At 34.7% G+C, this 26,707-nt stretch overlaps 1 protein-coding gene across 5 annotated transcripts in view; it reads left to right on the top strand.

Annotated features, from left to right (window-relative positions):
* Positions 1-26,707, top strand: part of LOC150098127 (DIS3-like exonuclease 1) — a 412,479-nt gene that overhangs the window by 376,863 nt on the left and 8,909 nt on the right. For all 5 annotated transcript variants that reach the window (XM_090406105.1, XM_090406104.1, XM_090406103.1 and 2 more), the window contains one exon: positions 22,166-22,282. In XM_090406105.1, the coding sequence (XP_090262231.1) occupies positions 22,166-22,282 (117 nt within the window). The remainder of the gene's footprint in view (positions 1-22,165; positions 22,283-26,707) is intronic.

Below are 26,707 nucleotides of genomic sequence, written 5' to 3'. Positions count from 1 at the left end.
CATTCATAATCCTTGCTCTCTGCCTCATCTCACCACAGTCATACCTGGGCAACACACTCACTACCCTTCCTGTCACACTATTCTTTTTTATCCTTCTAAGCAGCCTCCTGATATCCATTCTGACTTGCTATTTGTCTTCTGTCAAATCATTCGTTCCTATTAAAACCATCAACTCCTTTGCTTGCTCCCTCCTTTTATCCTCCTCATATCCAATGCCTCAATCACTCTACTCATTTTACCACCTGGAAAACATACCTTTTGCACCTATCATCCAGCACACCTTTTTTAATAATGGAGTTGCCATACAATGCCACTCGCTCATTTTTGTTAACTCTTTCATGCCATCAAGATTTGTTTTAATAGTTTTTACCCGAATTTTCTTAATTTCATTCCACATCCATTTCATCTCTTGCCTCATCCAATCCAATTCAACTTCCGAATCTCGCATCACATTTTCTCTAGAACCCTTCTATCATTCAATCTTTCTAATTTTCTAACTCTTGATCCCCTTCTTCTCACTTTCACTCTCATTCATCCTTCTGTGATTCCGTACTTTCGGTCCAGCATGCGTCCAACTTTTGCTATCAATTATTCTTTCGATTCCTGCGTCACACCATTTCTGGTTTCATTGGTTCTCTCGATTTCGTTCCCTTCCGCCACTCTCACCTCACTTTCGTCTTTTTTAACATCCGTTAAGGTTTTCAGATCACTCGTTTTCCTTTTTTGTTGATTTTTTAAAATTTTTTCGCTTCTCTTTAACACCATCCTTCTCTTTCAAACCTGCACTCATTTTCCCTGTGACATTCTCGCTACTAACACTTTCTGTCAACAATTTCATGTTAGCATTCATCAATTCCTCGTTCAGGTCACACTTTGCACCCCCCCCCCCTCCTTCCATTCACCCTAAACATCCACAAATCATTTATGTAATCGAAAGAATACATATAGCACACCTCACACTTAACGAAATGACTGAAGTCTAAGTTAAGGTCATGGAATGATAAAACTGCCACCATGTTTCCTTTGCCGGTTACTACTCTAAGGTCTAATAATAACGAATTTGTAATTAAGTCTATGCAAAACAAAATTCCCCACACTAATAATAATGGTAGCACACAACTTTTACAGCAGCTCTTACTCAAACAAATACTCATATATACTTAATTATTCCAAGAATAACTTATCTCAATCCGAGCTCTTCTTACACACGTCTGCTTAAGCTTGACTCACTCACGATATTTGACCAGAAATGCTCAAGTATGGAGGTATAAAAGTCTTACAGTGGCTGCACTGCATAGTTCAGAAACCTGAACAGAGGGACAAATTCCAAGTGATTGGAGTAGAGCTCTCTCATTGTACCCATATATATAAAAAGGGAAATAAAACTGAATGTGAGAATTACAGAGATGTTTCACTACTGAGTGTTTCTGGTAAGATTTATGCCAGTATACTTGAGAAACGGTTTAGAAGGATTGTGGAAGAGAAGCTTGGTGAAGAACAAGCTGGATTCAGGCCAAATAGAGGCTGTCAGGATCAGATTTTCAGTTTACGACAAATAGTTGAGAATTATTATGACCTTTTTCTTGACCACTAGTATTAATAAATACTATAACTTTTATGAAAATTACAATAAATATCTCAACAAATAAAACGTTGTACTTGTGACACGCGTATTGTATCATGTGTCGTATTGTTATCACGCACAGTGATAACTTTATATAATTTTAAGAATTGTCGGTTAGTTTCCTAGTTTTTGTTACTTTCTGTTGCTTACCAGTGTATCCTTTGAAAATGCTGACAGATATTAGTCAGTGAAACGTCGGATATTAAACTATTATTTACTTGACTAACATACAGAATTAAGTCTTTAATTTATTAAATAGTTGAGAAATCGTGGGAATATAATAAAGATCTATATTTAAGTTTTATAGACCTGCAAAAGGCATAGGACAAGGTACCAAGAGAAAAACTATTCAAAATGTTACAGTTATATGGTGTCACTGTGACATTATATCAAGCAATACTTAATCTTTATTTTAGTTGTATGTCAACATTTAGAATTGAAAGAAGTACACGAAGATGGTTATTAAATCTGGTGTCAGGCAAGTATGTACATTATCCCCTTTGTCGCATTCATTATCTGTATGGATCTCGTTGCAAATTAAAGCAATATTAAACTTGATATCAAAATTGGAGATGTTAATCTCAGCTCTTTACTTTATGCAGATGATGTTATACTTTTAAAATAAATCAAGTACAAGTCTGTAAGATTCCCTGACTAAATTGAATAACTGTTAGTAAATTTGGTATGAAAATCAGCAGTAACAAGACAATGAAAATAGGCAGAAGCATTGAAAATATCAACTACATTGTAAATGGAGAACCTATAGAACAAGAAAAACATTTCATCTACTTTGGCACAATTTTCAGTAAAGACGGTAAATTAAATATGGAAATAGACAACAGAATCAACAAAGCCGGTATGGTAGGAAATCAACTGAATAAATTTATGTGGAATAAAAGAGAAATTAGTCAAAACACTAAATTAGCTGTGTACGAGACGGTGTTCAAGCTGATTTTAACTTATGAATATGAGAACTGGGTTAGAAATAAAACACTTGAAAAAAGACTAGAGACCACAGATATGAGAGTTGTGAGACAGATGGCACCAATCGCAATATCATATTAAAATGAGGATATTAGGAAAGAACTTGACATTGATATCATACAGGAATGTATTAGCAGAGCTAATCTCAGGTGGTATGGTCACTTAAACAGAATGGGAGAGGAAAGATAAGCAAAACAAGTGTTCTCTATTAGGTTGACAGGAAAAAGACCCAGAGAAAGACCTCTGGGTCTTTTTCCTGTCAATCTAATAGACTAAAAGACCTCTGGGTCATTTTGCTCAAGATGTAGGTTGATTGATGCAGTAAAAAGTGCCTTAGAAGACAGAAATACAAGATTTGATAATGTTGGAGTCTTGACATATAACAGATTGATTTGGAGGAAAATTGTTGATAAGAAGTTAGTAATGATGTAAGTTCTTCGTGTAGTACTATAATAATATCCTTGGGGTACATGTCAGGAATTTGATGATGATATTGCAGAAACCAAACATCTGTGTGAAAGTGGGTTTTTTTTGTGATTTGTATAAGGTTAGCAGCAGTTCAAAGGCGAAGTAACATCTTGAGCAAAAAAGAAATCCTAGTTTATTTAGCAGCTGAGGTTGTGATGTGTTTATGCCAGGAGATGCTTGAAATTAGGGTAACTCCATGAAGATAAATCTCATATTGTATGGAAATTTGGGTTTTGTCAAAAATAATACTTCCAGAAAATGGTTGTTTTTTGTAAAAATAAGACTGAATTGGGTTTACTAACATTAAAATTGATGAGGTTATCTGAACCCCCATTGGAAGATGGCTTGAAGATCAAAATTGAGGGCAGTGGTGGTTGATGTTTTGTAGGTTGAGGTGAGTTGTGTAGAGTAAGGTTTATCAAATGAAAGGGAGGAGTGCAATGTGACGTCATTTGCAAAACTGTGTACTGGGTTGGAGATCAACTGAAGTAGGTCATTGATATATATCAGGAAGAGGGGTTAGTGAGAGAACAGAACATTGTGGAACCCTGGCGTTAATTGAATGGTGAGAATTCTTCCTTTTAAGGTTACACGGCGATCATATTTAATAATTTAGGGACACAAAACACGTGTGTTAAATTATTATTTTACTAATTATTAATAAAATAACACTTGACGTTTCGACCCCTGTATTGAGGTCATCATCAGAAGGATACATGTATATAGGAACCAAGCAACATGCTGTTGCACTCTATAAAGGTAAATTAAATCTATGTTGTTAACTGATCTTTTTCTTAGCCTGACTTCTAGTGATAAGAAAAATAAATAAATAAATAAAATAAAATAAATGAAAACTACAATAAACTATGCTAAAGTCCTCATGTACTACGATTCTTCTGGAATTGTACAGTTCATATTGTTATACTATGATTTTCTTTCTTCTGGATTTGTACAGTTCAGGTTGCTATTGAATGTTCCGGGAGAAAAAAAAAAAAACACTTCACCAAGTCTCCTTGTATTGAGATTTTTCTTTGTGGTTGCTATGAAGGTTACAGAGGTCCTCCACATTCTTGGAATGGTTAGACCATCATTTTTATTCAGATTTGGATTATGTTTGAGCATTTCACATGCTTTTTTGAATTTCCTCTCGAACCAGATTTTTGTGCGTTGTAAGGACTTGGTACCTTTCCAATCATTTCTGTGGTATGTTTGGAGTGCGTGGTCTGAAAGGCCATTTTTTCTAAAATGAAGGTATTTAATATGTCATTTGTGTTCATCCTTCCTGATTGGGATGGTTTGCCCTGTTTCCCCCATGTATGGTATGTTACATGTGCATTGTATTTGGTAAACCCCTAGGTAGGCTAGGTGTGGCAGAGGATCCTTGGAAGAACTGAGTAGGTGTCTTAATTTTGTCGGAGGTTTAAAGATGGTTTTGTTGTTGTATTTGTGTAGTATTGTCTATTTGAGATGTCTCTAACATATGGTATGGCAATAGCATTCTTGAAATCTTTTTTGTTTTTAGTGGCATCTCTGTGGAGGATCTTGTGAATGGTTTTTTTACTGTATCCATTTTTGGTAAAGGTATGGTTGATGATCTCGTATTCCTGGCTAAGAGCTTGTTCATTTGAACAGATAGTTTGAGCTCTGTGTTTAAGGGTGCTTATGACCCCTAGTTTTTGTGTTGGGTGGTGATGAAAAGTTTTGTGTATGTACTGGCCTGTGTGTGTAGGTTTGCGGTAGACTGAGAAGGAGAGACAGCCTGAGGGAAGACGTATTAACAGAAGAGAGTTGTTTTTTTCTATTTCAATGGTGAATTGGATGCGTTTGTGTTGTTTGTTCAGTTGGCTAAGGAATGTATTTAGTGCTTTGTGGCCGTGGGGCCAAATGGCGAAAGTTGGCGTGCCGACGCTAGAGCTTGTTATTCAAAGTCTTCCATATGAAAGTTAGCTGTTTGGGGGGGGGAGTGGTGAGCCCATGGCTGTACCCCTCTTTTTGAAAGTAAAAATTGTTTTGCCACACGAAATACCCGGAGCGGAGTTGTGGGCAGAGTTCTGTTGTGTTGTGTGGAAATATGTTCTGTAAGAGCAAGATAGTATCATTGATCATTTTTATCATTATTATATATAGTATCATTTTTTATTTTTTTTTTTATCACTAGAGTTCAGGCTAAGAAAAAGATTAGTTAACAACATAGATTTAATTTACCTTTATAGAGTGCAACAGCATGTAGCTTGGTTCCTATACACATGTATCCTTCTGATGATGACCTCAATACAGAGGTCGAAACGTCAAGTGTTATTTTATTAATAATTAGTAAAATAATCATTTCATGTGTTTTGTGTCCCTAAATTATTAAATATGAATGCTGATCACCGTGTAACCTTAAAAGAAAGAGTCATCATAATTCATGGAGATTTGACCCACAATCAGTGCAGCCTCTATGGTAAGCTAAAGATATGTAGTTCCATAACTTTTATATGGAAGACTTTGAGCAACAAGCTCCAGATTTAGTGTGCCAAAAGCCCAAAATTTGGCTCTACGTTTACAATATTTTTGCCATTTGGCTCCATGGCCATGAAGCACTAAATACAATCCTTAGCAAACTGAACAAACAACACAAATGCATCCAGTTCACCATTGAAATAGATTAAACTACTCTCTTCCGTTCCTAGACACACTCGTCACACGTCTTCCTTCGGGCTGTCTCTCATTCTCAGTCTACCACAAACCTACACACATAGGCCAGTACATACACAAAACTTCTTATCACCACCCAACACAAAAACTAGGGATCATAAGCACCCTTAAACACAGAGCTCAAACTATCTGTTCAAATGAACAAGCTCTTAACCGGGAATACGAGATCATCAACCATACCTTTATAAAAAATGGATACAGTAAAAAAAAAACATTTACAAGATCCTCCACAGAGATACCACTAAAAACAAAAAAGATTTCAAGAATACTATTGCCATACCATATGTTAGAGGCATCTCTGAAAAAATAGACAGAGCACTACACAAATACAACATCAAAACCGCCTTTAAACCTCAGACAAAATTAAGACACCTATTCAGTTCTTCCAAGGATCCTCTGCCACACCTAGCCCACCCAGCGGTTTACAAAATACAATGCACATGTAGCATACCATACATAGGGGAAATAGGGCGAACCATCCCAATCAGGAAGGATGAACACAAAAGACATGTTAAATACCTTCATTTTGGAAAAAAAAAAACGGCCTTTCGGATCACACACTCCAAACATACCACAGAAATGATTGGAAAGGTACCAAGTCCTTACACTGCACCAAAACCTGGTTCGAGAGGAAATTCAAAGAAGCATGTGAAATGCTCAAACATAATCCAAATCTGAATAAAAATGGTCTAACCATTCCAAGAATGTGTAAGACCCATCTGCAACCTCCATAGCAACCCCAAAGAAAAATCTCAATACAAGAAGACTTGGTGAAGTGTTTTTGTTTTTTTCCGGAACATTCAATAGCAACCTGAACTGTACAAATCCAGAAGAAAGAAAATCATAGTATAACAATATGAACTGTACAATTCCAGAAGAATCTTAGAGCATGAGGACTTTAGCATAATCAGGCTAAGAAAAAGATTAGTTATCAACCTAGATTTAATTTACCTTTATAGAGTGCAACAGCAGGTCGCTTGGTTTCTATACATGTATCCTTCTGATGATGACCTCATTACAGGGATCAAAACATCAAGTGTTATTTTATTAATAATTGGTAAAATAAGCCTGTGTAGCTCAGTGGATGTGGCGTTTGCACACCACGGCGCTTGGCCGTACGAAGGAAGACTTGGTTTCGAGTCTAGTCGGCGACTAGAGGAAATTTTTCTAAGCCTTTTTTCGACCAGTTCCCGAGTTAGTTGATCTCTGGCATGGGCAAGCGGGTTTTTCCTCCCGGAAACTCGGGTTGTTAGTCCCGTAAACTCAAGAAAATCGACCGTAGAACTCACATTATTTCAGACATTAAATATATTGTGTGAGGGTTAGGGACCACGAGATGGCAGCACATTTGAGTCGTCTCTCTTCACTGTGTACCGCTTAATTTAGTGATAGCCTTGGGCCATCTATCTCTGATTGGTACCAGTGGAGATTGAACTGCCTACTCACTCTCCAAAAGTTAGATAGGGCTAAATGGCCTCGCCTACTCCCCGTATGCGGGAATAAAAAGGCATTAGCTGATTTTTTTTTTTTTTGGTAAAATAATCATTTCAACATGTGTTTTGTGTCCCTAAATTATTAAATATGAATGGTGAGAAGATAAGGAACTATCTGTTAAGATAAGGAATCATATATAGTGTGCATCCAGAAAAAAGCTGGCAATCCAACTACAGAAGTCCTTAGACAGGCCAAATGATGATGAAGATCAGTTAACAACATAAATCTATGTTGTTAACTGATCTTTTTCTTAGCCTGACTTCTAGTGATAAGAAAAATAAATAAATAAAATAAAATAAATGAAAACTACAATAAACTATGCTAAAGTCCTCATGTACTACGATTCTTCTGGAATTGTACAGTACAGGTTGCTATTGAATGTCCAGGGGGGGGGGGAAACACTTCACCAAGTCTTCTTGTATTGAGATTTTTCTTTTTGGTTGCAGATGGGTCCTCCACAGTCTTGGAATGGTTAGAGCATTTTTATTCGGATTATGTTTGAGCATTTCATATGCTTCTTTAAATTTCTGCTCGAACCAGGTTTTGGTGCAGTGTAGGGACTTGATACCTTTCCGATCAATTCTTTGGTGTGTTTGGAGTGCGTGGTCAAAAAGGCCGGGTTTTCCCAAATGGAGGATTTAATGTGTCGTTTGTGTTCAGTCTTCCTGATTGGGATGGTTCGCCCTGTTTCCCATATGTATAGTATGTTACATGTGCACTGTATTTTGTAAACCTCTGGGTGGGCTAGGTGTGGCAGAGGATCCTTGGAAGAACTGAATAGGTGTCTTAATTTTGTCTGAGGTTTAAAGGTGGTTTTGATGTTGTATTTGTGTAGTGTTCTGTCTATTTTTTCAGAGATGCCTCTAACATATGGTATGGCAATAGCATTCTTGAAATCTTTTTTGTTTTTAGTGGTATCTCTGTGGAGGATCTTGTAAATGTTTTTTTTTACTATATCCATTTTTTTATAAAGATATGGTTGATGATCTCGTATTCCTGGTTAAGAGCTTGTTCATTTGAACAGATAGTTGGAGCTCTGTGTTTAAGGGTGCTTATGACCCCTAGTATTTGTATCGGATGGTGATAAGAAGTTTTGTGTATGTACTGGCCTGTGTGTGTGTAGGTTTGCGGTAGACTGAGAATGAGAGACAGCCTGAAGGAAGACGTGTGACGAGTGTGTCTAGGAACGGAAGAGAGTTTTTTTTTTTCTATTTCAATAGTGAATTGGATGTGTTTGTGTTGTTTGTTCAGTTGGCTAAGGAATATATTTAGTGATATGGGGCCAAATGGCGAAAATATCGTCGACGTACCTGAGCCAAATTTTGGGCTTTAGGCACGCCGACTCTAGAGCTCGTTGCTCAAAGTCTTCCATATAAAAGTTCACTATTGGGGGGGGAAAGTGGTGAGCCCATGTCTGTACCCTCTTTTTGAAGGTAAAAATTGTTTTGCCACATGAAATACCCGGAGCAGAGTACGAGTACGTCGGCAAAGAGGGCTGTGATGTCATGTGGAAATATGTTCTGTAAAAGCAAGATAATGTCATTGATTTGGACATTGGTGAAAAGAGAAGTTATGTCAAAGCTGACTAATAGATCTTGGTCGTTGAGTGTAATGTTTATAATTTTGTTTATGAAATGTGTATTTTTTATGTAGGAAGGTGTTATATATTTCGTCTGTGCCATTGTCGTTGCTCTTCCTAAAATATTTTAACTTCCCTTATTCCTATTTAACCTCTCTACTTTAACTACATGACTTACAAAATTTTCTTGACTCTAATATCTGTATTACTTCTTACATGTTCATTCTATAAGGAAAGCCTAAATTCTATATCTCTGGCCAATTCCTAAATTTTCTCACGTGCATACCTTGACTGTTAAAGGCTATTCCTTGCTATAAGAAACGAATCCTCTAATTTCTGTCTGGGCTGTCTTCTCTTCAGATATTGACAAATTTATTTTTTTATGCTGTGCCAGCCAATATCTTAGAATAGAGGGGACTCTTATTCAGGGAGACTTTTCCAGACCTTTGGTGCACATAAGAGAATAAATTTAGTGCTTATACTCATAAATCAAATGCTCTACTATGGCTAAGTAAATTCTGGTTTGCAGTCGTAACCTCTATAACAACATGTTATACCTTTCTTTCAACCCCCCCCCCCCCCCCCGCTGCTATGGTTCGAATTAATGAGTGGTAGTTTTGGTTCATATCACAGGCAAAAGTCAGGTATAAAAGAAAAAACATATTTATTTGAATCTAAAGACATGATATACACTTTCAATTAGTTCAATGACATGTTAAATCAAACCTTATCAAACTGATTAATACTCTAACGTATGAACAATAAATCCTTCTCTTCAGTTAAAGATTTAACACACGTAATATACACATTATACTCTTCTAATCAGTATTCTACCTACTGTGTTAGACTTGCATATTAAACTAGTCACAATCATCTATAATCATTCCTAACAATTTGTCTTATGGACATTAGCCACTGCTAAATAATCACTTAAAGTTCTTAAATACTGTCCATACTCGATTATTACACTACAATCATCTTTCCCTTTTACCCACTGGGTAATTATACAACAAAATCTGTACTTTACCATTTCTTGGGGCAGGGTCTCCCGGTCCGTCTAAACTGTCCTTCTTTGTTTGAATTATCTTTCGAATCCTCCATAAGCCTGCGTCCATGTGGTGGGTCACTGTGGTCATCAGTTTCCCTCGTCTATTCTCGATCTGTTTCGGGCCATCCTCAACTCTAGCTGCCGATTATAATGTACGTCCGCGATAGTATTCTTTCGGTACTTTCAGGAAAGGCCGTATCTGCCGACATCTCACGCTTTAATACCGGCAGAAGTTCAGACATCGAAGGGAAAGGCGCACCCTCTGATATCGAACTACCACCACGAAACACCATCAGGAACCACTGGTCCACGAGAGAAGTCAAATCATCATCCAGGGAAACAGGCGAAAAAAGCCCTGAGAAAGGGGTGCAAACCCTTTTTATTCTCCATTCACTCCCCTCCTTTTAGCACCCTGTTCTTACTACGATAACGCCCTCTTACTTTTTTTTCTGCGATCTTTTCCCGCCCGCTACTTTCATCGACCACGGCAACTTCGGCACATCGCAAGATCATAGCAGCGTTTTCTGGGACCCAAATGTGCATCTTCCTAGATTGCCAATGCCTCAGGCCTGCCCGTGACCTTTGGACTATTGTTTACATCTAATTTATCCATTCATTGTATACATGATGCATTCATATAATATAATAATAACTTATACACAAAGTTCTTTACATGGTCTTACAACTCTACTAAAAGAAGGTAATTCTATTTCCATTTACAGTTAGTACTTTAGTTCTTCTGCTCGAGTACAAGTTTTTTCTCTCAGCTGATTTTTCTGACTTGTTAAATCCTGAATGAATTATTTCTTTAATAAAGTTCTTCATTCAGGATGTAACAAAGGGGAATGACCTACCAATTCCTTGAGTGTGGCCGCTAATTTTTTGGCTAAGTAGTAATTCGGGCTGTCGATTCCTTCCACAATTGGACGTAATGGCGTGTCTGTTTTGTGTACTTTTGGCAGGCCATAAATTCTGGGCGCGATGGCATACTGAGGTATTAATTTTTTAATTGTTTCTTTCGGCCACGTGTTAACTGATTTAAGTAATTCAGTTGTTTTCTTTTTGTTGCGTTGCGTGGGGTTGTAATTTACCATTTGGTAGGTGTTGTGGTCCAATACCAAATGGTTAGTTTTTTCTATGTAGGTTGTCCGATTTAAAACAACTGTGGCATTCCCTTTATCTGCTTTTGTGATAATAATGTCAAGGTTATTTTTTAGGGATTTGAGGGCCAGTTTTTCTGCTTTGTTTAGGTTGCTGCTTAATTTTTTGGTTGAATTTAGTAAACAAGCAGTTTCCAATCGTATTTTGTCAGCTAAATTGGCAGGGAGGGATCTTAAACCTCTCTCGATGTTTTTCATTTTTCTCTCTCTCTCATAAATACTTACGAGGGTGGTCTGAAAAGTTCTCGGCATAACAATGAAAAAACGAATTTATAATTTGGAAATTATTTTTATTTTTCATCATAATCTGCCTTAAGACTAATACATTTATTCCAGTGATGCTCCAGCACCATTATCCCGTCCCCATAGTGGTTCTCAGTAAGATCTGCAAAATACTCCTCTATAGCTGCAATCACCTCTTGATTCGAAGAAAAACGCTGACCAGCAAGGAAGGGTTTTAGTTTTGGGAACAGATAGAAGTCAGAGGTAGACAAATCTGGGAAATAAGGTGGATATTCCAACAATTCATAGTGCAGATCCCTTAATTTTCCCATTGCCAAAACACCTTTGTGGGCAGGTGCATTGTCCTGATGAAATATGATTTTTTTCTTCTGTAAACTGGTCTTTTCTCATAAATTTTTTCGTCTAGTCTGGTTAAAAGATCAGAATAATATTCCCCGGTTATTGTTTTAACCTTTTGAAGATGATTAATAAAAAAAATGCCTTTAACATCCCAAAACACCGATGTCATGACCTTTCCCGCTGATGGAACCAATTTTGTCTTCTTTGACGCTGAACAACCGGCTTCTGTCCACTGTTTTGACTGCTGTTTGGATTCTGGTGTGTTATGGTGAATCATGAATCCAAGTCTCATCCATAGTAATAAATCGATGCACAAAATCAGTGTTATTCTTGTTAAAATGCTCCAAGCACTGTTCAGAGATTTTCATGCGAGTGCATTTTTGATCTGCTGTGAACAAGCACGGCACCCATCTTGTGCAAAGCTTTTTTGTATGCAATTCTTCATGCAGAATATATCCTACATGTTCTTTTGAAATGCCTATAGTCTCAGCAATTTCACGCACTTTGACATGCCAGTCATCCAATACCATATTGTGCACTTGATCAATGATTTCTGGTGGTGTTACACTTTTTGGATGTTCTTCATATGGATCATCTTTAAGACTGGTACGGCCGCGTTTAAACTCAGCAGCCCATTTCTTAATTGTCAAAAATGAAGAACAGTGCCCATAAACTTTTATGAACTTCGAATGAATTTCTTTTGGCATTAAACCTTCTTTTACAAAGAATTTTATAACCACATAATACTCAATCTTATCCATTTCAAGGGATACAGACAACACTTTTCCTTCAGACAGCTGTATAAAACAAACTACTTGATAGAATGACTTGCCATTTCACATGGAAGCTTATGACAGATGTACCAACTTAGAAAAAAAAATCTTGCCGATAATGTCACCATCTATGGTTGAGAACTTTCAGACCACCCTCGTATATTCTCCAGTCACATAAAGTTGCACACTATACATCATCCATAACTTGGATGATGTATATCATTATGCATTTGTAAGAGTTCAAATGTGGTATAAAATTTATTATGTAATGCTGAATTCTTATTCTTCCATTCTATGAAAAAATTATTCCACACGAAATCAGTAGTCCCCTTACCAACTTATATGTCTTAGTCATATTTTATAACCACACAATACTCAATTTTATCTATTTCAAGGGATACAGATAATACTTTTGCTTCAGACAGCTGTATGAAACAAACTACTTGATTGAATTACTTGCAATTTCACATGGATGCTTATGACAGATGTACCAACTTAGAAAAAAAAATCTTGCCAATAATGTTGCCATCTATGGCTGGGTCCGAGAACTTTTCAGACCACCCTCGTATATTCTCCAGTCACATGAAGGTGCACACTATACATCATCCATAACTTGGATGATGTATATCATTATGCATTTGTAAGAGTTCAAATGTGGTATAAAATTTATTATGTAATACTGAATTCTTATTCTTCCATTCTATGAAAAATTTCTTCCACATGAAATCAGTAGTCCCCTTACCAAATTATATGTCTTAGTCATATCCCCCTCTTCTCATCCTATTCACAAAGTTCAGCAAATTCTATTCCCTTAATCTGTCTTCATACATCCTTGAATTTGCCCTTCTGGCCAGACCCTCTGAATTATACAGTATAGCCCTGTAAAGCTTTTATACCTCCTTATTTGAGCATTCTAATTGAATATTTGTCCCCCCTCTAGCCAAGTGCTGAAAAATTTCCTCTGTATCAATACTTCGAAACCCTTGTAGTAACTTATAATTATATAGCCTCTTTTCCACCTGTCAACCAACTTCTGTAGCACACAAATCCTCCATCTATCCTCACAGGAAGCATTCATATTTATCATCTATCTCTTGATCCTCTCCACCACTACCTCAACATCAAGAATCCTAGGTGACTAACCTGTGCATAGTAATCCAGATGTGAACATATCAAGCTTTATAATGAGGAATGATAGTTTCCCTATCTCTGCTTGTTAGTATGTTCTTCAATAACTCATTGATCCTATGAGAGCTGCTTTTGCAATGTGTCCTCAAACTTTATCTTTATCTGCTAATGTCTCAAATCGCTAGGCTTCATGAGTTTGTTGCAGTTTAGTTCCATTTTGTAGTACATAGCTTGTAACCTTTTCATCTTAAAATGCATAACTTGACACTTTCTGCATAAATCTGGTATTCATTACCTTTTTTGCCAGTACTCAACCTATTTAAGTCATCTGCAAGCACTCTGCATCATCTTAATTAACTATTCCCCTACTCAATTCTGTATCAACAGCAAACAAAATATTTATTTGTCTTCAAATCATTCCCTGTATCGTTAATGTGCAAATTAAGCAAACAGTAGCCCAAGCGCAAAGCTGCACAGCACGTTGCTAGTCACCTACATTCTCCTAGATTTTGCTTCTCCATATACTACTCTTTGGTATCTCTCAATCAGCCACCTTGCATCTATATCACTAGCTTTGTATTCATACCTATTTGCTCCAAATTTTTTAACAGAATTCCTTGTAGTATCCTGTTGCATACATTTACAAATTCAAGTAGTATCATGAAGTAGGCATTCCCTTGGAATGGCTACCTTTTATCCACTTCGTATAAAAGTACTTGCCACCATGCCCCTTCCTCCAGCTAATAGAGTATCCTATTCTTATTCACTCATTCCTGAATTTTGTCTTTAGCCTACTTCTCCAATACCTTTACCACCACTCCCTCCCCAAATACTGATTGATCTATAATTCACTACCTCTGTCTTGAATCCTTTATGCAATGGAACTGTTTTTACTGTCACTCTCAATAGTTTCCCTATTTCTGTTGTTAGTATGTTCTTCAATAACTCATTGATCCTATGTAAAAATAATCATAATTTAAAATTCTGAATATTTTCAATTGTTTATGTTAGTATGTTTATTAGTTTTGTTTTCATAATACGCATTGTCAGCACTTGCGATGTGCCCGTTATGGAAATTGTTTTGTCAAAAGTGATATGTAAAGCAGTTAAAAGTTTATGTACTTACCGGATTTGAATAGTTGTATTACTTTAAAAATTTTTATAATAGTTTAAAATATTAAGTTTTGTGTTTTATGAAGACATTCTCTTGTCGCTAACGGAAACAACCGTGCCAACCATTATACAGTATTTAGTTTCTCGCTTGCCATTTTCAAGGAGTGCACATGCTTGCCGAGAAGTTTGATGTGTGATTGACAGCTGATGAGGAAAGCGTTCGGTATCTGAGTAACAGAGAGTAAACAAGGTAGCGTTTGGAAGGAAATTAGAACACAGACCGGCAGATATTTAGATTCAGAGGAATTTGAGTTTATTTATGTGACAGTCGGAAGAAAATTAATAGTATATTCCAAAAAAGGAATCGTGGAACTATTAAGTTTAAAGTGGAATAAGTATTGATAAATAAAAGGGAAATATTGCTACTATTTTAAAAGGAATATTGGAGGAAATGCTAATTGGAAGATTTATAGTAGGTTCCGAAAAGGAAATCGTAGAACTGTAAATTCTTTTAAAATGGAAGAGTTAAGACTGTCAATAAGCACTACTGAATAAAAGAAGAAATTGCTATTTGCATTCTAAAGGAATGTTCAAGAAAACTCTGATTAGGAAGTTTCATCTGTATTAAGGACGATGCTGGATCTAACTATTATTTCTACTAAAAAGAGACAGAATTAAGTCAGGAAAAATTAATGTGTGCTACATGAGTGATGAAAAAGGATCCTGTGAAAATGAAGAATAGTCATATATCTTCGGAAAAGGGCCTTGACAGAGAGAGAAACTGGCTATGACCATTTTGTCATCGTGAAAACAAAGTGTTTAGTCTAGTCTTAAGTGTAAGTTTATTTTAAAAAGGCCTTGGATCCAATTAAATTTGAGTTAGTTATGTAAAGTTGTTTGAAGTGTATATATATTGTTTTTGTTTTATTAAATGTGTTTATTTTGTATTTTGGTCTTGAGTCAGTGATTTATTTGGATTCTGAAAGAAATAGTAAAAAAGGAGGTCATTGCACAAATCGGAGTGAACCCTTGCAAATAAATAAGTATATAGGTACACTCGGAAATAAAATTAAAAATAATTGTTGAACAGAGATCATTTCTATATACAGGATTAAATTAATAAAAATCCTACATTTAAACAATGGTGCAGCCGGTAGGATTAATATTATGATAATATCCTTTCTATATAAATATCTATGATAAACATTTCTATATAAATATTATGATAATATCCTCTCTATATAAATAAAAGTAAATCTCTAACTATTAACAATGGCGCAGTCGACGACAGGATTGGTTATGACTTAATTATTTTAGAATAATTAAGTCATAACCAAGTCTTGACTCAAGTAAAATGGCTACAGGAGATAGCAATTCTAGTTGTGAAGTTTCTTTAGTTAAAGATGAGGAATTTTTTTGGTTAATTAATCCAACTTTAGTAATACCTTATTTCTCAGGAGATTGTAGTGAAAGCATAGAAACATTTTTTGGATATGCAGAAAAAATTAGAGATTTAGGAAAATGGTCAGATTTTCATTTGTTGATTATGCTTCGTAATAAATTATTGGGCAAAGCCAAAACATTCTTAAACACATCTCCTTTATTGCGAGACACTGACAATTATGCAACCTTTAAAAGTTTGCTAATATCAGAATTTTCAAATGTAAGCGAATTAGGGCCTAACATTTGGAAAATTTATCAGTGCATTCAAGGTAATAGGGAGTCTGTTTCAGAAAATTATCACAGACTTTGGAGCATTGCTCATAAATTTTATGTTTCATCCTCTTTGGAATGGTTGCTGTTTAATCAATTTAGGCTTGGCCTTAGAGATAATTTGAAAGAAACAGCATACAAGAAAAAGGTTAAAAATCTTGAAGTGTTTTGAAATTATTAAGGAAAAGGAAGAGAGACTTAGAGATATATTTCATTCTTCAAACAATAAACAGGTGAACTTTTTTCAGTATAATGAAACTCATTCTCCTAACACAGTGGCTGCAGATAAAGTAAGAGAAGGAAAGTTTCATAAATTAAAAGGTGCTAATAAAAAGAAACAGTCTAAGGAAACTTCTTTGAATTTCACTGAAGATATTCCAGAATCTGAGTCCAAGGTACAATTACATGATTTGGAAAAATTAGAGGAACTGAAAACATTTCTTAGTGAAGAAATAGAAAGACAACAGAGACCAATAGTAAAAGGACAGGAACTTTTGTATAAAATGATATCTGATTTGACAATATCCAAGAATCTTACAGATAATCAATCTTTATCTTGTAAATCTAATGGTATTGACAAGAATAAAATATCTCAAAAGAGATATATTCCAAAATGCTTTAGATGCAGTAAACCGGGTCATTTTGCTAAAGACTGTTATGTTAGGGGTAAATCATGTTTTCAACATAAGAAATCAGAAATAAAGAAAAATCTGGAAATAATTATTATTCCAATATTATACTGGCAAGGACAGAAATGTCAAACTACTCATTAGACATGGGTAAAGCTAAAGACAGCTCAAACCCTGAAAAAGAATTTGATGTATCATTAGCTCCTTATGCTAATGGAGGTAATCCTTTGACAGTTCTACAAGGATTTATTGCCTTGTGAAATTTTGCTTGACACAGGTGCACATATCTCACTCATTTCTTATAGTTTGTTTAACAGAATTAAATCTCTAATTCCAAATGACATTTCAGTTTTAAGTTGTCCAATTAAATTCAAGGGTATATTTGAATCAGAAATTTCAGCTGATAAGCAAATCAATGTTTTTATTTCAATTCCTTGTTTTCCATTGAAAGTTTGTCATCCATTAATAGTTCTTCCAGAATCATCTAATCCAAATGTACAAGTAATATTTGGAATTGATTTTCTGAAACATCATGGTTTTGCATGTAATTTTGTTGGTAATACAGTGTCCTTGTGTGGACTAAAATGCTGCTTGAACAGGATATCAGATGACAATGGAAAATTAGAGCAGTCTCCTGAAGTTTTTCAAGACACTGATGATAACGATCAAGTGTTTAATATTGAGACTCTAAAGAAAGATGAGAGGGAAAATATTCAGGAATTAAAAGAGAATTTGGTACAGAATTCAATGAAATCAGCAATTACTAGTGAAGAAAGGGATAGAATTCTGAAATTCTTTAAATTTGCCTTTGAATTTTTCTCTGGTGTTTTCACAGAGGATATTGTTTCAATGTCTTGCACTAATGCAGTAGAACAATCATTGCAGATTTGTACTCAATCTCCTATTTATATTAGGCAATATCAGACTCCACTGAAATATATGGAGCATTGCCAGAAACTACTGCAGGAATATGAAAGGGCAGGAATAATTGAGAAGTCAAATTCTCAGTGGAACAGTCCATTATCTTAATTGAAAAACCAAATGGAAGCCTGGGGTTTGTCTTAGACTTGAGAGCCATCAATAAGGTTACAAAGCCTATTGATTTCCCTCTGTGTAAAATTGAGGAATTATTGATATCTTTGGAAGGAGCACAATATTTTACAAAATTGGATTTAAATTCTGGCTACTTTCAGATTCCTTTGAAGAAGGAAGACAGAAAATACTTCGCATTTACTACTAGATGGCAAAAATATCAACTATGTCGATTACCACAAGGTGCAAGAAATTCTGGTATGTCATTCCAGTCTTTAATGAATTCTGTCTTATCAGATATGTTGGGAAGTGGAGTCATCTGTTTTCAGGATGATCTTCTAATTTATTCAAGGGATATAGATACCCATTGTAAAATCCTATGGAATGTCTTAAAGAGATTAGATGAGGCAAATCTATCTTTAAAGTGCTCTAAATGTTAATTTTTCTTAAAAGAAGAATTTAAGAACATAAAATCAGTAGCAAAGGAATTATGCCAACTCAGTCAAATGTAGAAGGCATATTATCAGCTCAACCTCCTAAAATAGTTTGACAAGTTTGCAGATTTATTGGCATGTTAAATTTCTATAGGAAATTTATTCCAAATTGTTCACAGCTATTGAGACCCATAGTGTGTTTGACAAGGAAAGGTGTTAAATTCAATTGGGATGAAGCTCAACAAGAAGCATTTGACAAACTAAAACTGGCATTGACTAAAGCTCCAGTTCTCATTTATCCTAAGTTTGGTGAAGTATTTTATCTTTCTGCTGATGCTTCAAATGATTGCATTGCTGTTGTACTAGAACAAAAAAAAAAAAAGAGAAGATTTTAAGCCAGTAGCTTTTATAAGTAGAAAATTATCAGGTCCAGAATTGAATTATTCAACCATAGAGAAGGAAGCACTAGCAATATTTTTTCCATTGAGAAAATTTAGATATTTATTGTTAGGACAACCTATTCAAATAAGATCTGATCACCAACCTCTATCATTCCTAAGTGCTATGAAGGCTAAAAATCAATGCATAATTAGGTGGGCACTGGAACTGCAGGAATATAATATTGATGTGGCTTATATTCCAGGAGAAAAAAATATAGTAGCTGATTACTTATCTAGATCTCTAGGATCTGATGATGATGAATCGTCTAGGAATAACCATTTTAATCAAGATGAAGAAAAATCTAAAATTCATGTTATTCATCAAGTGAATAAAGAATTAAGTTCTCAGAAAACTAGGCAGTATATAAATCGTTTTAGAAAGTATGTCATTTGCACCAGGTGATTTAGTATTGTTAGATGATAATTCTAGTATAAAAAGAGTTGGAAAATTAGGAAGGAAAGCTTTAGGTCCATATAGAATTTTAGAGAAATTTTCTCCTGTGAATTTTAAGTTTCAAGATGTCAAAAATCCTAGTAAAATTATAAATGTACATTCTGATAGGTTAAGAAAGTACTTTTTGGGGAATAAAAATTTAGTAATATTAGGAGACAATATGAATAAAATATTGAAAGATGAGCATAGTTTTCCTAGTACTAATTGTGCATCTCATTCACAATCAAATAGTAAGAAAGGGAATAATTTTAAAGCTCATAATTCAAATACACAGCAAAGGAGAAAATTTAATTTGAGTAAAACAAAACCTAATGCAGGAAATTTTAGAAATCCCAGGGTACATAATTCAAATAATGTACAATATAAGAGTGATGAAGATGATCAAACTGACTCTAACATTGATGAAATAGTAGCAGAATATCATAGGTTAGTTAATTTGGAGTTAAATAAGCCAGAAGAATGTGAATTCGTTATGCGTTATTCCCGCTTCCTATGCAGGGTCTGTGTGTTACTTAGATGCGACTTCTTGTTAGTACCATTCCCAGCCGACCTGTTGCCTAGTCTGCTGCTGGGGGGGGGAGATATATTTTTGACTGTACAAGTGTATGTTCACTGGGTCGGTTTGCCTGCTTGCAGGATGAAAAATGCCAGATAAACTGATGGGGAAAACCCTACTGCCCGCGCCCAAGACCGGCTAACTGGACTATGCCTGAGGAAGATCCTCAAATTCCTCACGTTGCCGACGGGAATCGAACCTGGGACACTCCTTCCCCAGGCATGTGGTTGCAAAGCACAAAACCACTAGGCTAACTTCGCAGACTAATGTGAAAATTCCTCTAATTTAGTTAATAAGGATAAAGAATCTCAACCTGTAGAATTTGATTCTGATAGTGATGATTCTGTAGATTTAGGGTATGATTCAAATAGTTTAAATGAAATATTTGAGAAATATAGAAATGAGATTTGTAAGTATAGTAAATTGGAAGAAGAAAATTCCGAATTATCTCTAGCATCAGATGATTCTGAAACCAGTGATTCCGAGAGTGTAAATAATGATCACCAAGAATCACGTTATTTTTTAAGATCTAGGAATAAGCATTAAAAGTTTTGTTAGATATAGGTTAAATATTTAAAATTAAAAAAAAAAAAATTCAGAGAAAGATGAACTGATGTAAAAATAATCATAATTTAAAATTCTGAATATTTTTACGTATTGTTTATGTTTATTAGTTTTGTTTTCATAACATGCATTGTCGGCACTTGCGATGTGCCCGTTATGGAAATTGTTTTGTCAAAAGTGATATGTAAAGCAGTTAAAAGTTTATGTACTTACCGGATTTGAATAGTTGTATTACTTTAAAAATATTTATAGTAGTTTAAAATATTAAGTTTTGTGTTTTATGAAGACATTCTCTTGTCGCTAATGGATAAACAACCGTGTCAGCCATTATACAGTATTTAGTTTCTGCTTGCCATTTTCAAGGAGTGCTTGAAAATGGGAAGCAGATTTCATCTAACCTGTCATCTCCTTACTATCAGCACTCATTAAAATTATCCTTCTCTAGATATTCTTTCTTTTATTTGTACATCAGAAAATAATCCTTTTTTGGATTTCTTCTCATAATTTGATATTGCCTTCCTTAGATCAGCCTTGGATTGCTGATCTCCTCTCTCTTCATATACTCACCACAACATTTTTGGATACTACTCCTACCTGATTACCTTCTGACCTTGAGTATACAGTTGCTCCTGTCAGTCACCCTTTGACCATTTAATAAATAAGACTTTTCTTGCTTTTTGTGTATTTTCTCCATCTGGACTTATCTTTTGCTGCTTACTCCAATTTCTCAAAAACATTTCCTTATGTCTTAGATTCACTTTCTACTCTACATTACTGTTTAGTTCTTCAGTAACAACTAGCTTCACCCCCCCTTTTTTTTTTAATATCTGCCTTTTGCAATGCCTCAAAAATTCCTCCTTAACTAGCACCTTCTGGAGATCATAGGCACAGATAAGTTACATTGTCAAATTTTCTATTTTGAAATTTGTCCATATCACTATTTGAATTTATCTACCAGTCAAAGAATTTTTTGTCATGTTTTGTATTGAATAATATAATTGCTCCTTCCTTTTCCTGATCACTGTTGTCCAATTATAACATCTTGAGTTATTATTTAGTGGTAACTGATCTATTTTTCTTCTTTGTTTCAGTAACCTCGGTTATGTGGGTATGTTTCAGTAATTCTATTAGTTCCACCTCTTTTCCATTGATGCCGCTTACATAGTATTTCTCTTTGATTCAGTTCAGTTTGAGGTAGCTAACTTTTTAGTGCTCTTCCCAGTTTCCTGATAGATATAATGGTTGATCGTTGTTTAAATGGGCAATGCTCCAGATGATATTTCTTCATGTTTCACCACTATATTAACTTAAACTATTGGTTGGCTAAGTCCCAAATTGCCGGTCCACCCTTCTTCTCTTTGAGATATACTGATGGTTTGCACATGGGAAAATGAAGATTGGACATTAAGTCAGAAGAGATCAGGATAATTTTCCTCATTTCTTTCAGGCTATGTTTAGATCTCTTCTTATCTAGCTTTGTCCCTTAACTGACCAAAGAAGGAACACAGTGCTTCACCTCAAATGATATAATTTATGTTATTATTTAGACACTACTTTTGCCAACCTCTTTGCATATGTTTGTGCCCTACAGTTTGAAAAATATTGGTATATTGAAATGTATTCAAAAATTATATTGCCCTACTTTCATTTATTTTATAGGTTAAAGACATTGTTGTGAAAAATTGTTTTACAGGTTAGCATTCGAGTTCAGCAGTCACGCTCTCATGGGCCACGTCTCATTCTTGATCTTATGGACAGCAAATCTGCTGTGTTACTTCATGAAACTCACAGACAGAAACTTGCAGAAAAGGTATTTCACAAATGCTGTAAATGTTTATAAAATATTAGCATATTTATTACAAAAAAAATGTCAGAAATTTCTTGCGATCACAGTATTTTTGATACAAAGAGAATAATATCATTAGAAACAGATTATGTTTCACAATTTTCATTTATTTTTTAAATTTTTTGTTGACAGTTTCTTGTTTCAGTGTTAAATATGTGCCTGACACTCTCAAGGTAAATGTTTTATGCAGTACTACAGGCAAAAGATTTGGCTCATTTATTTTGACAGAATAAATATACATGTTGGAAGTGGGATAAAATGCTTAAGTTGAAGATGATTTTTGCCACAGCAAAAAACTTTTTGCTGTGGCAAAAGAACTTTTTTTTTTTTCACTACAATATAGCATTTTTACGTTTTACTAGTTTCCTGAAGGAAAAGCTGAATGGATGATGGATTTGTTATGAATTTTGAAGGTATTTGAAAATCATAGAAAAATCTGATACTAGTTTGGTCCATGGACTTTTTCTGCATTTTTGTTAAAAATTATTTTATTTATTTATTTGAACTCCAACCATGAAGATTATAAAACTACAGCACATAAGTACATTAAATAGGCTAATCATTAGATAATCTTGAAATTCCTATTATTATAATTATGGCTATTATAGCCTGTTTTTGTTTAGGAGTGTCCCTTATTTTAAATACATTGGCTATTATTACTCAAAAAAGGGGTATATATATTTTAGGGCATTATGGGTGGGTATAGAAAGCAATTATAGCAGAATAAAAGAGGTGGAAAAATTTTGTACATACCTTGTTTGAATACTAGGATGTCTTCCAATTTCATGATCCTGCTGAAGGTTGTTTATAATAGGGGGGGGGGGGTTGAACCAGGAAAAATAAATTTGGAAACCTGGGTTTTGTGTTAATAATATATATATAAATATATTATTGTGTTTAGGGGTGCATGTTGGGGGAAGGGGAATAATATCATTTTTGATATTATTGATAATTGGTGGTAAAGTTATTTATTAAGACACTTAACTAGTTTCCTGAAATTCTGTGTTTCACAAATAAAAGTTGAATAAAAATAAAAATTAGGTTACAAACAAGTATCAATCACAGTAAACTATTTGAAAACAAGAATAACAATGGAATGCTCACATGGTTTTTGGCATTCTGCATGCTACTGGTATCTATGCATTGGCTGTTTAATGAGAGAGATCCAGACTTGATGTAAAATCATGCATTGTTTCTTGTTGCACTAATGAAGGTGTTTAATTATTTCAGCCAACTCTTTGAACACTCTAGAGTAGAAATTATAATCTTTGTGGATCATCTCAGTTTGTTGCCACATTACTTGATGTTTGGTACACATTGTATGTGCCACCAATCCTGATTTATGCTTTCTCTCATTCACCAAATCCTTGAAATGTTCAGACATGCATATCTTGCCTGACCTGCCTGTCTGTATGATATAAGTGGTGGATGGGGAGGTTTTGGAGGCCTGTGGAGTTTGAAGGTCTTGTTGAGGAGGTTGAATGCAACTATTATACCTTGTTTACATAGTAATTTTGAAATCTTGTCTGTGACCAGTGTATATATGGAAGAATTGCTGTCCTTTTGAATTTTGTGTTTCATGTTCATGTAGCTGTTTCTGTTGACCAATGATCTGTTATAGCCATTTTTTAGAAGGATGGAATTGAGATAATGGAGTTCCTGGTTTCTTTTGTTTATATTTGTGAATATTTTGTAAGCCTTATCTCTCAGTTTTTTGTATCGGATGCTGATGAGATTTGGCATGCAGTATACCAGATCATGGATAGGTTTCCTTAAACTCACTTTACTATCCAAAAACAGTAAAGACTTGTTGATTTTCAACTCAAAAGTGAATTTTATCTGAGAGTGAATATTATTAAGTTATGAGATTAATTCCTCTAGATGGTGAAAATACCAGCAACACAATTGCATCATGTCCTCTTCCCACAGAAGTTCACATGATCTCACGGTGAGTTTATGCTCCTTAAAGTGAATAAATTTGAAAAATTATGCAATCTCCAATCTCCTCAGGCCTCCAACACCTCCCCATCCTTCACTTAAACAGCCTAGTATTTACAAAATAAACTGCACCTATGGGTTGTGTTATGTCAGGCCAACAGGTAGATCAGGCAAGATATGCATGTCTGAGCATTTCAAGGATGTGGTGACTGGGAAAAAGCATAAATCAGGATTGTGGCACACACAGTGAATACCAAACATCAAGTAATGTGACAACAAACTGAGATGATCCACATAGATTATAGTTTCTACTCTAGAGTGTTCAAAGAGTTGGCTGAAATAATTAAACACCTTCATTAGTGCAACAAGAAACAATGCATGATTTTACATCAAGTCTGGATCTCTCTCATTAAACAGCCAATGCATAGATAGTATGCAGAATGCCAAAAACCACACAGTGCATGTGAGCATTCCATTGTTATTCTTGTTTTCAAATAGTTTACTGTGATTGATACTCGTTTGTAACCTAATTTTTATTTTTATTCAACTTTTATTTGTGAAACAAAGAATTTCAGGAAATTAATAGTGCAACAAGAAACAATGCATGATTTTACATCAAGTCTGGACCTCTCTCATTAAATAGCCAATGCATACAGAATGCCAAAAACCATCAAATCACAAACCACACAGTGTATGTGAGCATTCCATGGTTATTCTTGTTTTCAAATAGTTTACTGTGATTGATACATGTTTGTAACCTAATTTTTATTTTTATTCACTTTTTGTGAAACACAGAATTTCAGGAAACTAGTTAAGTGTCTTAAATAACTTTTGTGCCAATTGTTTCATATGGTGAAAATACCAGCAACACAATTGCATCGTCTTCTTCCTACAGAAATTTACATAATGAAATGACATTAATTCTACTGTCTAAAGACATTCACAAACATATCGGTCTACAGTTGGATCCAAACCAACAGCTTTTTTGTTGGAGCATTTTGAGGTTGTTACCAATTCAGTCAAGCAGGCTTTTATATACATAATTTCTCTCTCTCTATTGTGTCCAGCTCATACAGATGGTCTCAGAAAATAAATTCATTAGGGTTCAACCTTCATTGAGCATTGACTGGGATGCAGAAAAGCAGTATGAGATTGTTATTTGTCATGGTTACTAATAGAGCCCATACTGTACTGCTTATAAACTGGAATAAAAAAACAAAAAATGGAAATTTACTCTTTCAGTTAACATTATTATTTTTTTTACTAGGGATACTTTGACTGCAATAAATTTTTAAAAATGCATACAGGATTCCCCTTAATCATTAAATTTATTCCTTGAGTGATTTAATGCAAAAAATTTACATTAACATGGATCCATTGCTAACTGATATATCAGTTTAGCAGTGGATCCATGTTGCTTTAATTTTTTTTGGATTAAGATACAGTTTTTCAATTTGCATTGAGAGACAGCAATTAAAAAAATATATGCTAATACTTATTTTAGAAATTTTATAATATGTTTTAGTAGCATCTTATAAGTTAGTCTTAAGCAAAAAAAAATTACTTCAAGAAAGGAATGTTCGTGAAACCTCTTGTAATAGTTGCTCAAAATGTCTGTGTTGAAAAAGCAGACATTTTGATTTTCATTTCTAAGCATTGTCATAATTCTTGGTTGTTCATTAACCCTTTCATGTGATCTCAGATGTAACAACCTAAATGCCTGAGATTTAGCTGGCCAGGAATAAAGACTTCCTTAATTAATCCAATGTTTATGAGAATGACAGTTCAGATAATCAAAAAGCAGTCAGGATAGTATGCAGTGAAACTCACTTGTGATGGAAATACATATTCCAATGCTATGAAGGATAAAGGAATATCCTCCAAGTGAACCTGCAGCTCATTTTGCAATCCCTACTGAAATATTCAGTGAACATGCATGATCCAAATGATTGGCTGATAATAATAAGTAAGAAATATGTACCAGTACACATCAGTATTGACATAATCTGCTTCTTTGAGGCACTGTTCTTGCAAATGGCATGGATGTATGCAGTATTTACTTAGCATCCTCTAAACAGTCATTTTTAGGAACCTCAAAGCATATGAATATTCACTTTCCATAGATATTCAGATTTGTTCCAGCATTGCATTGTACTGCTCAAGAACTTGGCAATTAGTATTTTGTTCAAATACAACTCTAGATGATATAGTTTCCCACAGATACATATATTGGTAAAGCTTGTTACAGTTGGAAAATCATTGTTGATATTCCTCAACATCTGCTCTCATTATTTGAAAACTTGGCTGGCTTATTTTCAGTAAAAATATACTATTAAATGAACAATCAATCTAATAAGATGTGAAAGAGCTGTTGAGTGAGTTGAAAAAGAACAAAAGAATAAGGACTGCGAGTCCCTTAATATAGTATGACAGGAATGAGCTGAGGAAAAG

Source organism: Typopeltis vanoorti, chromosome 16 (assembly GCF_054136105.1).
Source record: "Typopeltis vanoorti isolate ZY-2024b chromosome 16, IOZ_Tvanoo_1.0, whole genome shotgun sequence".
Taxonomy (NCBI): Eukaryota; Metazoa; Arthropoda; class Arachnida; order Uropygi; family Thelyphonidae; genus Typopeltis; species Typopeltis vanoorti.
This window is presented reverse-complemented; position numbering and strand designations above follow the sequence as displayed.